This window comes from Taeniopygia guttata, chromosome 35 (assembly GCF_048771995.1).
Source record: "Taeniopygia guttata chromosome 35, bTaeGut7.mat, whole genome shotgun sequence".
Lineage (NCBI taxonomy): Eukaryota > Metazoa > Chordata > Aves > Passeriformes > Estrildidae > Taeniopygia > Taeniopygia guttata.
This window is the reverse complement of record NC_133060.1, coordinates 1,768,622-1,783,283: the sequence shown is the minus strand read 5'-3', so window position 1 is coordinate 1,783,283 and position 14,662 is coordinate 1,768,622. Positions and strand designations below refer to the sequence as shown.

General features: G+C 44.4%; 1 protein-coding gene across 1 annotated transcript in view; it reads right to left on the bottom strand.

Moving 5' to 3' along the window:
* Positions 1 to 14,662, bottom strand: part of BRD2 (bromodomain containing 2) — a 68,934-nt gene that overhangs the window by 22,841 nt on the left and 31,431 nt on the right. Inside the window, exons 5-7 of the mRNA XM_072921222.1 lie at positions 6,853 to 7,157; positions 3,648 to 4,019; positions 601 to 729 (exon numbers count right to left, since the gene is read on the bottom strand). Of these exons, the coding sequence (XP_072777323.1) occupies positions 601 to 729; positions 3,648 to 4,019; positions 6,853 to 7,157 (806 nt within the window). The remainder of the gene's footprint in view (positions 1 to 600; positions 730 to 3,647; positions 4,020 to 6,852; positions 7,158 to 14,662) is intronic.

Below are 14,662 nucleotides of genomic sequence, written 5' to 3'. Positions count from 1 at the left end.
AAATTCCCAAATTTCGTTGAGAATTCCCAAATTCCGGTGAGAATTCCCAAATTCCGGGTGAGAATCCCCAAATTCCCGGGAAAAATTCCCAAATTTCGTTCAGAATCCCCAAATTTGAGCGCAAATTCCCAAATTTCGTTGAGAATCCCCAAATTCGAGTGAGAACACCCAATTCCAGCCGGAATTCCCAAATTCTGGGTGAGAATTCCCAAATTCCGGTGGGAATCCCCAAATTCCCGGCAAAAACTCCCAAATTTTGTTGAGAATCCCCAAATTCGAGCGCGAATCCCCAAATTCGAGCGAGAATCCCCAAATTCCCGGCAAAAATTCCCAAATTTCGTTGAGAATCCCCAAATTTCGTTAAGAATCCCCAAATTCCCGGCAAAAATTCCCAAATTTCGTTGGGAATCCCCAAATTCGAGCGAGAATCCCCAAATTCCCGGCAAAAATCCCCAAATTCCGAGTGCAAATTCCCAAATTTCGTTGAGAACCCCCGAATTCCGAGCGCGAATCCCCGAATTTCGTTGAGAATCCCCAAATTTCATTGGGAATCCCCAAATTCCGATCGGGAATTCCGGGATTTCCCGGGCACGGCCTCACCTGGAGCTTCCGGGCCATGGCCACCACGTCGTGGTCGGGCGGGTTGTACTTGTAGCAGTTGGAGAACATCAACCGGACGTCGGCGGCGAATTCCTGCGCGTCCCGGAACTCCCGGTTCTCCATCTTCCGCTGCCGGAGACACGGAACGGCCGGAAACCGGGTCACGGAAGGGTCATGGAAGGGTCATGGAAGGGTCATGGAAGGGTCAATGGGGGTCAATGAGGTCATGGAAGGGTCATGGACTGGTCAGTGAGGTCATGGAATGGTCAATGGGGAAACCGAGTCATGGAAGTGTCATGGAAGGGTCAATGGGGTCATGGAAGGGTCATGGAAGGGTCAACGGGTCTTGGAAGGGTCAATGGGGTCAATGAGGTCATGGGATGGTCAATGAGGTCATGGAAGGGTCATGGAATGGTCAATGAGGTCATGGAAGAGTCAACGGGGAAACCGAGTCACAGAACGGTCATGGAAGAGTCAATGGGGTCAACTGATCATGGAAGGGTCAATGGGGTCATGGAAGGGTCAACGGGGTCATGGAAAGGTCAATGGGGTCATGGGATGGTCAATGAGGTCATGGAAGGGTCAATGGGGTCATGGAAGGGTCAATGGGGTCATGGAAGGGTCAATGGGGTCATGGAAGGGTCAATGGGGTCATGGGATGGTCAATGAGGTCATGGAAGGGTCAATGGGATCATGGAAGGGTCAATGGGGTCATGTAAGGGTCAATGAGGTCATGGAAGGGTCAAGGGGGTCATGGAAGGGTCAATGAGGTCATGGAATGGTCAATGGGGTCATGGAAGGGTCAATGAGGTCATGGAAGGGTCAATGAGGTCATGGAAGGGTCATGGAAGGGTCAATGGGTCTTGGAAGGGTCAATGAGGTCAATGAGGTCATGGAATGGTCAATGGGGTCATGGAAGGGTCAATGGGGTCATGGAAGGGTCAATGAGGTCATGGAAGGGTCAATGGGGTCATGGAAGGGTCAATGAGGTCATGGAAGGGTCAATGGGGTCATGGAAGGGTCAATGAGGTCATGGAAGGGTCAATGAGGTCATGGAATGGTCAATGAGGTCATGAATGATCCAATTTGGTCATCAAAATGTCAACGAATCATTTGACAAATCTCAAAAAAAATGCCTAAAAAATCACCTAAAAAACCCCAAAAATTCACCAAAAACTCAAAAAAATCCCCAAAAACCCCAAAAACCCCCAAAATTCACCTTGATGGTGCTGAGATCCATGGGGTGCTTGATGATCTCGTGGCAATCGTGGAGTTGTGGGGTCATGGAAGGGTCAATGAGGTCATGGAAGGGTCAATGGGGTCATGGAAGGGTCAATGGGGTCATGGAAGGGTCAATGAGGTCAATAAGGTCATGGAAGGGTCAATGGGGTCATGGAAGGGTCAATGGGGTCATGGAAGGGTCAGCGGGAAACCGAGTCACGGAACGGTCATGGAAGGGTCAATGGGTTCATGGAAGGGTCAATGGGGAAACCGAGTCACGGAACGGTCATGGAAGGGTCAACGGGGTCATGGAAGGGTCAATGGGGTCATGGAAGAGTCAATGGGGTCAATGGGGTCATGGAAAGGTCAATGAGGTCATGGAACGGTCAACGGGGTCATGGAAGGGTCAATGGGGTCATGGAAGGGTCAATGAGGTCATGGAAGGGTCAATGAGGTCATGGAAGGGTCAATGGGGTCATGGAAGGGTCATGGAAGGGTCAACGGGGAAACCGAGTCACGGAACAGTCATGGAAGGGTCAATGGGGTCATGGAAGGGTCATGGAAGGGTCAATGGGGTCATGGAAGGGTCAATGGGGTCATGTAAGGGTCAATGAGGTCATGGAAGGGTCAAGGGGGTCATGGAAGGGTCAATGAGGTCATGGAATGGTCAATGGGGTCATGGAAGGGTCAATGGGGTCATGGAAGGGTCAATGAGGTCAATAAGGTCATGGAAGGGTCAATGGGTTCATGGAAGGGTCAATGGGGTCATGGGATGGTCAATGAAGTCATGGAAGGGTCAATGGGGTCATGGAAGGGTCAATGAGGTCATGGAAGGGTCAATGGGGTCATGGAAGGGTCAATGGGGTCAATGGGGTCATGGAAGGGTCAATGGGGTCATGGAAGGGTCAATGGGGTCAATGAGGTCATGGAAGGGTCAACGAGGTCATGAATGATTCAATTTGGTCATCGAAACGTCGACGAATCATTCGACAAATCTCAAAAAAATCCCCAAAAATTCACCTAAAAATCCTCAAAAAATCACCAAAAACCCCAAAAACCCCAAATTCACCTTGATGGTGCTGAGATCCATGGGGTGCTTGATGAGCTCGTGGTAATCGTGGAGTTGTGGGGTCATGGAAGGGTCAATGAGGTCATGGAAGGGTCAATGAGGTCATGGAAGGGTCAATGGGGTCATGGAAGGGTCAATGGGGTCATGGAAGGGTCAATGAGGTCATGAATGATCCAATTTGGTCATCGAAACGTCAACGAATCATTCAACAAATCTCAAAAAAATCCCTAAAAAATCACCTAAAAAAACCCAAAAATTCACCAAAAACCCTAAAAAATCACCAAAAACTCAAAAAAATCCCCAAAAAACCCCAAAAACCCCCAAACTCACCTTGATGGTGCTGAGATCCATGGGGTGCTTGATGAGCTCGTGGTAATCGTGGAGTTGTGGGGTAATGGAAGGGTCAAGGGGGTCATGGAAGGGTCAATGGGGTCATGGAAGGGTCAATGAGGTCATGGAAGGGTCAATGGGGTCATGGAAGGGTCAATGGGGTCATGGAAGAGTCAATGAGGTCAATGGGGTCATGGAAGGGTCAATGGGGTCAATGAGGTCATGGAAGGGTCAATGAGGTCAATGAGGTCATGGAAGGGTCAATGGGGTCATGGAAGGGTCAATGGGGTCATGAATGATCCAATTTGGTCATCAAAATGTCAACGAATCATTCCACAAATCGCCAAGAAACTCCAAAAAATCCCCAAAAAATCACCTAAAAATCCCTAAAAATTCACCAAAAACCCCCAAAATTCCCCAAACTCACCTTGATGGTGCTGAGATCCATGGGGTGCTTGATGATCTCGTGGTAATCGTGGAGCCCCAGCGCCGAGGCGTCGACGGGTTTGTAGAAGGGCCAGGCGTAGGCCGCGTGTTTTTTGGACAGCAGCTCCTTGAGGATCCCGTTGCAATATTTCAGCTGCTCCGAAAGTTTCCCTTTTTTGGAGGTTTGGTGCTGCTGGGAATCCGGGAGGTCCTTCCGGGGCGGTTTGATGGGCCGGCCGCTCTCGCGCCGCGCCGGGATTTTGGCGGCTTTGGGGTTTTCGGCGATGGAAGGCGACGATTCGCCGCCGCTGGTGGCGATGATGGCGGTGGTGGTGGGGGTGGTGGTGTCGGCTTTCCGCTTCACGCCCTTTTTCTGGGGAAAGGGAATTTTTGGGGTTTGTTTTGGGGGGTGTTGGGTTGGTTTGGTGGTTTAAAATGATAAAAATCGCCGTTTTTGAGATTAAAAAAAAATCACATTCCTGGGTAAAATAAATCACATTCCAAGAGACAAAATCGCATTCGAAAATGATAAAAAAATCCCTTTCCGGAATTCCAAAATCTCATTCCAGGATAAAAAAAAATCCCATTCCGGAATTCCAAAAATCTCATTCCCAAATTCCAAAACCCCATTCCAGGACCCAAAATTCCATTCCAGGATTAAGAAAATTCCCATTCCAGGATTAAAAAAATTCCCATTCCAGGACCCAAAATCCCATTCCAGGACCCAAAATTCCATTCCAGGATAAAAAAATCCCATTCTGGAATTCCAAAATCCCATTCGAAAATGATAAAAAAAAAATCCCATTCCAGGATTAAAAAAATTCCCATTCCAAGAGATAAAATTCCATTCCAGGATAAAAAAATTCCCATTCTGGAATTCCAAAATCTCATTCCCAAATTCCAAAATCCCATTCAAAAATGATAAAAAAAAAATCTCATTTTCGAATTCCAAAATCCCATTCAAAAATGATAAAAAAAAAATCACATTCCAGGATAAAAAAAATCCCATTCTGGAATTCCAAAATCTCATTCCCGAATTCCAAAATCCCATTCGAAAATGATTTAAAAAAATCCCATTCCGGAATTCCAAAAATCTCATTCCCGAATTCCAAAATCCCATTCCAGGACCCAAAATCCCATTCCAGGACCCAAAATTCCATTCCAGGATAAAAAAATTCCCATTCCAGGATTAAAAAATTCCCATTCCAAGAGCCAAAATCCCATTCCAGGATTAAAAAAATCCCATTCTGGAATTCCAAAATCTCATTCTGGAATTCCAAAATCCCATTCCGGGATAAAAAAATCCCATTCTGGAATTCCAAAATCTCATTCTGGAATTCCAAAATCCCATTCCGGGATAAAAAAATCCCATTCTGGAATTCCAAAATCTCATTCTGGAATTCCAAAATCCCATTCCAGGATAAAAAAAAGTCCCATTCCGGAATTCCAAAATCCCATTCAAAAATGATAAAAAAAAAATCCCAGTCCAGGATTAAAAAAATTCCCATTCCAGGACCCAAAATCCCATTCCAGGACCCAAAATTCCATTCCAGGATAAAAAAATTCCCATTCCAGGACCCAAAATCCCATTCCAAGAGACAAAATCCCATTTCAGGATAAAAAAATTCCCATTCCAGGATAAAATGTTCCCATTCCAGGACCCAAAATCCCATTCCAGGATTAAAAAAATCCCATTCTGGAATTCCAAAATCTCATTCCCGAATTCCAAAATCCCATTCGAAAATTATTTTAAAAAATTCCATTCCAGGATAAAAAAAATCCCATTCCAGGACCCAAATTCCCATTCCAGGACCCAAAATCCCATTCCAGGACCCAAAATTCCATTCCAGGATAAAAAAAATCCCATTCCCGAATTCCAAAAATCTCATTCCCGAATTCCAAAATCCCATTCGAAAATGATTAAAAAAAATCCCATTCCAGGACCCAAAATCCCATTCCAAGAGCCAAAATCCCATTCCAGGATTAAAAAAATTCCATTCCAGTGTCCCAAACCCCAATCCCACATCCCAAAATCCCCAAATCCCCAAAATTCCCAAATCCCCCCATGCCAAACCCCAAATCCCACCCCAAAATCCCCAAAATCCCCCAATTTCCTCATGCCAGATCCCTCAAATCCCACCTAAAATCCCCAAAATCAAATTCCCTCATCCCAAATCCCACCCCAAAATCCCCAAAATCCCCCAAATCTCCCCATCCCAAACCCCAAATCCCACCCCAAAATCCCCTAAATCCCCCAATTTCCACCCCAAAATCCCAAAAATCCCCAAAATCAAATTCCCTCATCCCAAATCCCACCCCAAAATCCCACCCCAAAATCCCCCAAATCCCCCATTCCCACCCCAAAATTCCGAAATCTCCCCATCCCAAACCCCAAATCCCACCCCAAACCCTCCTAAATCCCCCAAATCCCACCCCAAAATCCCCAAAAATCCCCAAAAATCCCCCAAATCTCCCCATCCCAAACCCCAAACCCCCCCAAAAAAACCCCCAAATCCCCAAATTCCCTCATCCCAAACCCCCCAAACCCCCCAAATCCCACCCAAAAATCCCCAAAAATCCCCAAAATTCCCAAATCTCCCCATCCCAAACCCCAAATCCCACCCCAAAATTCCCAAAACCCCCAAATCCCACCCCAAAATCCCCCAATTCCCTCATCCCAAATCCCACCCCAAAATCTCCCAAATCTTCCCATCCCAAACCCCAAATCCCACCCCAAAATCCCCAAAAATCCCCAAAATCCCCCAATTCCCTCATCCCAAATCTCCCAAATCCCACCCCAAACCCCCCAAATCCCCCATTCCCACCCAAAATCCCCAAAAATCCCCAAAATCCCCCAAATCTCCCCATCCCAAACCCCAAATCCCACCCCAAAACCCCTAAAATCCCCCAATTCCCTCATCCGAAACCCCAAATCCCACCCCAAAATCCCCAAACTCCCAAATTCCCTCATCCCAAACCCCCCAAATCCCACCCCAAAATTCTCAAATCTCTCCATCCCAAACCCCAAATCCCACCCCAAAATCCCCAAAAATCCCCCCTAAAATCCCCAAAATCAAATTCCCTCATCCCAAATCCCACCCCAAAATTCCCCAAAATCCCCAAAAATCCCCAAAATTCCCAAATCTCCCCACCCCAAACCCCAAACCCCCCAAAAAAAAACCCCAAAAAACCCCAAATCCCCTCACCTTGGCCACGGGCTGGGTGGGCGCGGGAGCCGCCAGGACGCCGGGGTTACTGGGATTACTGGGATTACTGGGATTGCTGGGATTTCCGGGATTATTTGGATTATTTGGAATATTGGGAATATTGGGATTATTGGGATTTCCGGGGTGCTGCTGCAGGGATTTCAGGAGCGGCGCCGCGATGACCGACGGGTGCGGGATGGTGACGATGGTGGTCGGGATTTCGGGAGCGAATCCGGCCGAGGGTTGGGACACGGAGGAAACGGCCGGGACCTGCTGGGCCGCCCCGCTCAGACCCGCCAGGAGAGCTGGGGAGGGAAAAAAATCCTTGGGATTACAATAATTCCTGAGAAAATGGGGAAAAACTGGAAAAGTGGGGTTGGAAGACCCAAAAACCTGGAAAAATGGGAGTGGGAGATGAAAAAACCTGGAAAAATGGGGTTGGAAGACCCAAAAACCTGGAAAATTTTAGATTGGAAGACCCCAAAACCTGGAAAATTGGGGTTGGAGAACACAAAACCATGGAAAACTGGGGGTGGAAAACCCAAAAACAGGGAAAATTTGGGTTGGAAGAACCAAAAAACTTGAAAAATGGGGTTGGGAGACGAAAAAAACCTGGAAAATTGGGGTTGGAAACCCCCAAAACCTGGAAAATTTGGATTGGAGGACACAGAAACGTGGGAAAATGGGGTTGGAAAACCCAAAAACCTGGAAAAATGGGGCTGGAAGACCCCAAAAACCTGGAAAAATTGGATTGGAGGACACAAAAACCTGGAAAATTGGGGTTGGAAGAACCAAAAACCTGGAAAAATTGGGTTGGGAGATGAAAAAACCTGGAAAAATGGGGTTGGAAGACAAAAAAACTGGAAAATTTGGATTGGGAGACACAAAAACCTGGAAAATTGGGGTTGGGAGATGAAAAAACCTGGAAAATTGGGGTTGGAAGATCCAAAATCCTGAAAAATTGGGGTTGGAGGACACAGAAACCTGGAAAAATGGGATTGAGAGACACAAAAACGTGGAAAAATGGGGTTGGAGGACACAAAAACCTGGAAAAATGGGGTTGGAAGAACCAAAAAACTTGAAAATTGGGGTTGGGAGACACAAAAACCTGGAAAATTGGGGTTGGGAGACGAAAAAACTGGGAAAACGGGGTTGGAAAACCCCAAAACCTGGAAAATTTGGATTGGAGGACACAAAAACCTGGAAAAATGGGGGTGGGAGACCCAAAAAACCTGGAAAAATGAAGTTGGGAGATGAAAAAAGAAGGGAAAATGGGGTTGGAAGACCCAAAAACCTGGAAAGTTTGGATTGGAGGACACAAAAACGAGGAAAAATGGGGGTGGGAGATGAAAAAACCTGGAAAAATGGGGCTGGAAGAACCAAAAACCTGGAAAAACAGGGATGGAAGACAAAAAAGCTGGAAAATTGGGTTTGGAAGAATGAAAAAAACTGGAAAAATGGGGTTGGGAGACCCCAAAACCTGGAAAATTTGGATTGGGAGACACAAAAACCTGGAAAATTGGGGTTGGAGGACACAAAAACGTGGAAAATGGGGTTGGAAGAACCAAAAACCTGGAAAATTTGGATTGGAGGACACAAAAACCTGGAAAATTGGGGTTGGAAGACCCAAAAAACCTGGAAAATTTGGATTGGTGGTGGGGATTTGGGGAGCGAATCCGGCCGAGGGTTGGGACACGGAGGAAACGGCCGGGACCTGCTGGGCCGCCCCGCTCAGACCCGCCAGGAGAGCTGCGGAGGGAAAAAAATTCCTTGGGATTACAATAATTCCGGAGAAAATGGGGAAAAACTGGAAAAGTGGGGTTGGAAGAATAAAAAAACCTGGAAAAATGGGAGTGGGAGATGAAAAAACCTGGAAAATTGGTGTTGGAAAACCCCAAAAACCTGGAAAATTGGGGTTGGAAAACCCAAAAACTGGAAAATTTGGATTGGGAGACACAAAAACCTGGAAAATTGGGGTTGGGAGATGAAAAAACCTGGAAAAATGGGGTTGGAAAACCCCAAAACCTGAAAAATTTGGATTGGAGGACACAAAAACGTGGAAAATTGGGGTTGGGAGATGAAAAAAACTGGAAAATTGGGGTTGGAAGAACCAAAAACGTGGAAAAATGGGGCTGGAAGACGAAAAAAACGGGAAAATTTGGATTGGAGGACACAAAAACGAGGAAAAATGGGGTTGGGAGATGAAAAAACCTGGAAAAACGGGGATGGAAGACACAAAAACCGGGAAAATTGGGGTTGGAAGACCCAAAACCTGGAAAATTTGGATTGGAGGACACGAAAATGTGGAAAAATGGGTTTGGGAGATGAAAAAACTTGAAAAATGGGGTTGGAGGACCCAAAAACCTGGAAAAATGGGGCTGGAAGACCCAAAATCCTGGAAAATTGGAGTTGGAAAATCCAAAAACCTGGAAAAATTGGATTGGAGGACACAAAAACCTGGAAAATTTGGATTGGAGGACACAAAAACGTGGAAAAATGGGGTTGAGAGATGAAAAAACCTGGAAAATTGGGGTTGGAAGAACCAAAAAAGTTGGAAATGGGGATTGGTGGTCGGGATTTCGGGAGCGAATCCGGCCGAGGGTTGGGACACGGAGGAAACGGCCGGGACCTGCTGGGCCGCCCCGCTCAGACCCGCCAGGAGAGCTGGGGAGGGAAAAAATTCCTTGGGATCGTGAAAATTCCAGGGAAAATAGAGGAAAAACTATGGGAAAAAAAAAATGGGGGAAAAGTGGGGTTAGAAGGTGAAAAAACCTGGAAAAACGGCAATGGAAGACCCAAAAAACCTGGAAAATTGGGGTTGGAGGACACGAAAATGTGGAAAAATGGGAGTGGGAGATGAAAAAACCTGGAAAATTTGGGTTGGAGACACAAAAAACCTGGAAAAATGGGGTTGGGAGATGAAAAAAACCTGGAAAAATGGGGTTGGGAGATGAAAAAAACTGGGAAAATGGGGTTGGGAGACACAAAAACGTGGAAAAATGGGGGTGGGAGATGAAAAAACCTGGAAAATTGGGGTTGGGAGACACAAAAATGTGGAAAAATGGGGTTGGAGGACACAAAAACCTGGAAAAACGGGTTGGAAGAACCAAAAACCTGGAAAATTGGGGTTGGGAGATGAAAAAAACCTGGAAAATTTGGATTGGAGGACACAAAAACGTGGAAAAATGGGGTCGGAAGAACCAAAAAACTTGAAAAATGGGGTTGGGAGAACCAAAAACCTGGAAAATTGGGATTGGAGGACACAAAACCATGGAAAAATGGGGTTGGAAGAACCAAAAAACCTGGAAAAATGGGGTTGGAAGAACCAAAACCTGGAAAAATGGGGTTGGGAGAACCAAAAACCTGGAAAAACAGGGTTGGAAGACAAAAACACCTGGAAAAATGGGGTTGGAAAACCCAAAAACCTGGAAAATTGGGGTTGGAAGACACAAAAACGTGGAAAATTGGGGTTGGAGGACAAAAAACGTGGAAAAATGGGGTTGGAAAACACCAAAACCTGGAAAATTTGGGTTGGAAGACCCAAAAAACTTGAAAAATGGGGTTGGAAAACCCAAAAACCTGGAAAATTTGGATTGGGAGATGAAAAAACCTGGAAAAATGGGGTTGGAAGACCCAAAAAGCTGGAAAATTGGGGTTGGAGGACACAAAACCATGGAAAAATGGGAGTGGGAGATGAAAAAAACTGGAAAAATGGGGATGGAGGACACAAAAACCTGGAAAATTTGGATTGGAAGACACAAAAACCTGGAAAATTTGAGTTGGAAAATCCAAAAACCTGGAAAATTTGGATTGGAAGACACAAAAATCCTGGAAAAAGGGATTTGGAACCCCTAAAAGACACAAAAATTCCCGATTTTTTCCCAAATTCCAGCTGTTTTTCCCAAATTCCAACAGTTTTTCCCAAATTCCGACTGTTTTCCCCAAATTCCAGCTGTTTTTCCCCAAATTCCAAATTCCAGCTGATTTTACCCAAATCTGGCTCTTAGCTCCCCAAAATTTGGAGTTTTACACCCAAATTTGGGGTTTTTTTACCCAAATTCCAGGTGTTTTTCCCAAATTCCAGCTGTTTCACCCCAAATCCAGCTGTTTGCTCCTAAAACCTGATTTTTAATCTGAATTCCCCCTCATTTTACCCCAAAATTTGACATTTTTACCCCAAAATTTGACATTTTTTCCCTCAAAATTTGACATTTTTTCCCCTCAAAATTCATGGGTTTTCCCTAAAATTTGGATTTTTTTTCCCCCAAAATTTTGGTTTCTTTCCCAAAATCCCATTTTTCACCCCAAAATCCCACCTGCAGCTGATCTGCTCCTTTCTTGTGGCTGTTCTGCTTTTACCCCAAAATTTGACATTTTTTCCTTCAAAATTCATGGTTTTTCCCCAAAATTTTGTGTTTTTTCCCAAAATCCCATTTTTTCACCCCAAAATCCCACCTGCAGCTGAGCTGCCCCTTTCTTGTGGCTGTTCTGCTTTTACCCCAAAATTTGACATTTTTTCCCCCAAAATTTGACATTTTTTCCCCCAAAATTCATGTTTTTTCCCCCAAATTTTTTGTTTTTTCCCAAAATCCCATTTTTTCACCCCAAAAATCCCACCTGCAGCTGATCTGCCCCTTTCTTGAGGCTGTTCTGCTTTTACCCCAAAATTTGACATTTTTTCCCCCAAAATTCATGTTTTTTTCCCAAAATTTTGCATTTTTTTCCCAAAATTTCGGTGTTTTTTCCCAAAATCCCATTTTTTCACCCCAAAATCCCACCTGCAGCTGAGCTGCCCCTTTCTTGTGGCTGTTCTGCTTTTACCCTAAAATTTGACATTTTTTCCCCCAAAATTTGACAATTTTCCCTCAAAATTCATGTTTTTCCCCAAAATTTTGCGGTTTTTTTCCCAAAATTTTGTGTTTTTTCCCAAAATCCCATTTTTTCACCCCAAAATCCAGCCTGCAGCTGATCTGCCCCTTTCCTGTGGCTGTTCTGCTTTTACCCCAAAATTTGACATTTTTTCCCCCAAAATTCATGGTTTTTTCCCAAAATTTTGGGGTTTTTTCCCAAAATTTTGGGTTTTTTCCCAAAATCCCATTTTTTCACCCCAAAATCCCACCTGCAGCCCGAGCTGCCCCTTTCTTGTGGCTGTTCTGCATTTACCCCAAAATTTGACATTTTTTACCCCAAAATTTGACATTTTTTCCCCCAAAATTCATGTTTTTTCCCCCAAATTTTGCGATTTTTCCCCAAAATTTTGAATATTTTTTCCCAAAACCCCATTTTTTCACCCCAAAATCCCACCTACAGCTGAGCTGCCCCTTTCTTGTGGCTGTTTTGCTTTTACCCCAAAATTGGACATTTTTTCCCCCAAAATTCATGGTTTTTCCCCAAAATTTTGGGTTTTTTCCCCCAAATTTTGGGTTTTTTGCCAAAATCCCATTTTTTCACCCCAAAATCCCACCTGCAGCCCGAGCTGCTCCTTTTTTGTGGCTGTTCTGCTTTTACCCCAAAATTTGACATTTTTTTCCCCAAAATGTGACATTTTTTCCCCTAAATTAATGTTTTTTTGCCCAAAATTTTGGTTTTTTTCCCCAAAATTAATGTTTTTTCCCCAAAATCCCATTTTTTCACCCCAAAATCCCACCTGCAGCTGATCTGCCCCTTTCTTGTGGCTGTTCTGCTTTTACCCCAAAATTTGACATTTTTCCCTCAAAATTCATGTTTTTTCCCCCAAATTTTGCGTTTTTCCCCAAAATTTTGTGTTTTTTCCCACAATCCCATTTTTTCACCCCAAAATCCCACCTACAGCTGATCTGCCCCTTTCTTGTGGCTGTTCTGCTTTTACCCCAAAATTTGACATTTTTTCCCTCAAAATTCATCTTTTTTCCCCAAATTTTGTGTTTTTTCCCCAAATTTTGTATTTTTTCCCAAAATCCCATTTTTTCACCCCAAAATTCCACCTACAGCTGATCTGCCCCTTTCTTGTGGCTGTTCTGCTTTTACCCCAAAATTTGACATTTTTTCCCCCAAAATTTGACATTTTTCCACCCAAAATTCATGTTTTTTCCCAAAATTTTGAATATTTTTTCCCAAAATCCCATTTTTTCACCCCAAAATCCCACCTGCAGCCCGAGCTGCCCCTTTCTTGTGGCTGTTCTGCTTTTACCCCAAAATTGGACATTTTTTCCCCCAAAATTTGACATTTTTTCCCCCAAAATTCATGTTTTTTCCCCAAAATTTCGGGGTTTTTTCCCAAAATCCCATTTTTTCACCCCAAAATCCCACCTGCAGCCCGAGCTGCCCCTTTCTTGTGGCTGTTCTGCTTTTCCCCCAAAATTTGACATTTTTTCCCTCAAAATTAATCTTTTTTTCCCAAAATTTTGCGTTTTTTCCCCCAAATTTTTTGTTTTTTCCCAAAATCCCATTTTTTCACCCCAAAATCCCATCTGCAGCCCGAGCTGCTCCTTTTTTGTTGCTGTTTTTGGCCAGGGGCAGCAGCAGCTCCTGCTGCTTTTACCCCAAAATTTGACATTTTTTCCCCCAAAATTTGACATTTTTTCCCCCAAAATTTGTGTTTTTTCCCAAAATCCCATTTTTTCACCCCAAAATCCCACCTGCAGCTGAGCTGCCCCTTTCTTGTGGCTGTTCTGCTTTTACCCCAAAATTGGACATTTTTTCCCCCAAAATTTGACATTTTTTCCCCCAAAATTTTGTTTTTTTTCCCAAAACCCCATTTTTTCACCCCAAAATCCCACCTACAGCTGATCTGCCCCTTTTTTGTGGCTGTTCTGCTTTTACCCCAAAATTTGACATTTTTTCCCCCAAAATTAATGGTTTTTTTCCCAAAATTTTGGGGTTTTTTCCCCAAAATTTTGCAGTTTTTCCCCAAAATCCCATTTTTTCACCCCAAAATCCCACCTGCAGCTGATCTGCCCCTTTCTTGTGGCTATCCTGCTTTTACCCCAAAATTTGACATTTTTTCCCCCAAAATTTGACATTTTTTCCCCCCAAATTAATGGTTTTTTGCCCAAAATTTTGGGGTTTTTTCCCAAAATTTCGGGGTTTTTTGCCCAAAATCCCATTTTTTCACCCCAAAATCCCACCTGCAGCCCGGGCTGCTCCTTTTTTGTGGCTGTTTTTGGCCAGGGGCAGCAGCAGCTCCTGCTGCTTTTACCCCAAAAATTGACTTTTTTTCCCCCAAAATTCATGTTTTTTCCCCCAAATTTCGGGTTTTTTTCCCAAAATCCCATTTTTTCACCCCAAAATCCCACCTGCAGCTCGAGCTGCTCCTTTTTTGTGGCTGTTCTTGGCCAGGGGCAGCAGCAGCTCCTGCTGCTTTTACCCCAAAATTTGACATTTTTTCCCCCAAAGTTAATGGGTTTTTGCCCAAAATTTCGGCGTTTTTTCCCAAAATCCCATTTTTTCACCCCAAAATCCCACCTGCAGCTGAGCTGCCCCTTTTTTGTGGCTGTTCTTGCCCAGGGGCAGCAGCAGCTCCTGAAGCTTTTACCCAAAAAATTGACATTTTTCCCCCAAAATTCATATTTTTTCCCCCAAATTTTGTGTTTTTTCCCAAAATCCCATTTTTTCACCCCAAAATCCCACCTGCAGCCCGAGCTGCTCCTTTTTTGTGCCTGTTTTTGGCCAGGGGCAGCAGCAGCTCCTGCTGCTTTTACCCCAAAATTTGACAGTTTTTCCCCCAAAATTCGACATTTTTCCCCCCAAAATTCATGGGTTTTACCCAAAATTTTGGGTTTTTTTCCCAAAATCCCATTTTTTCACCCCAAAATCCCACCTGCAGCTGATC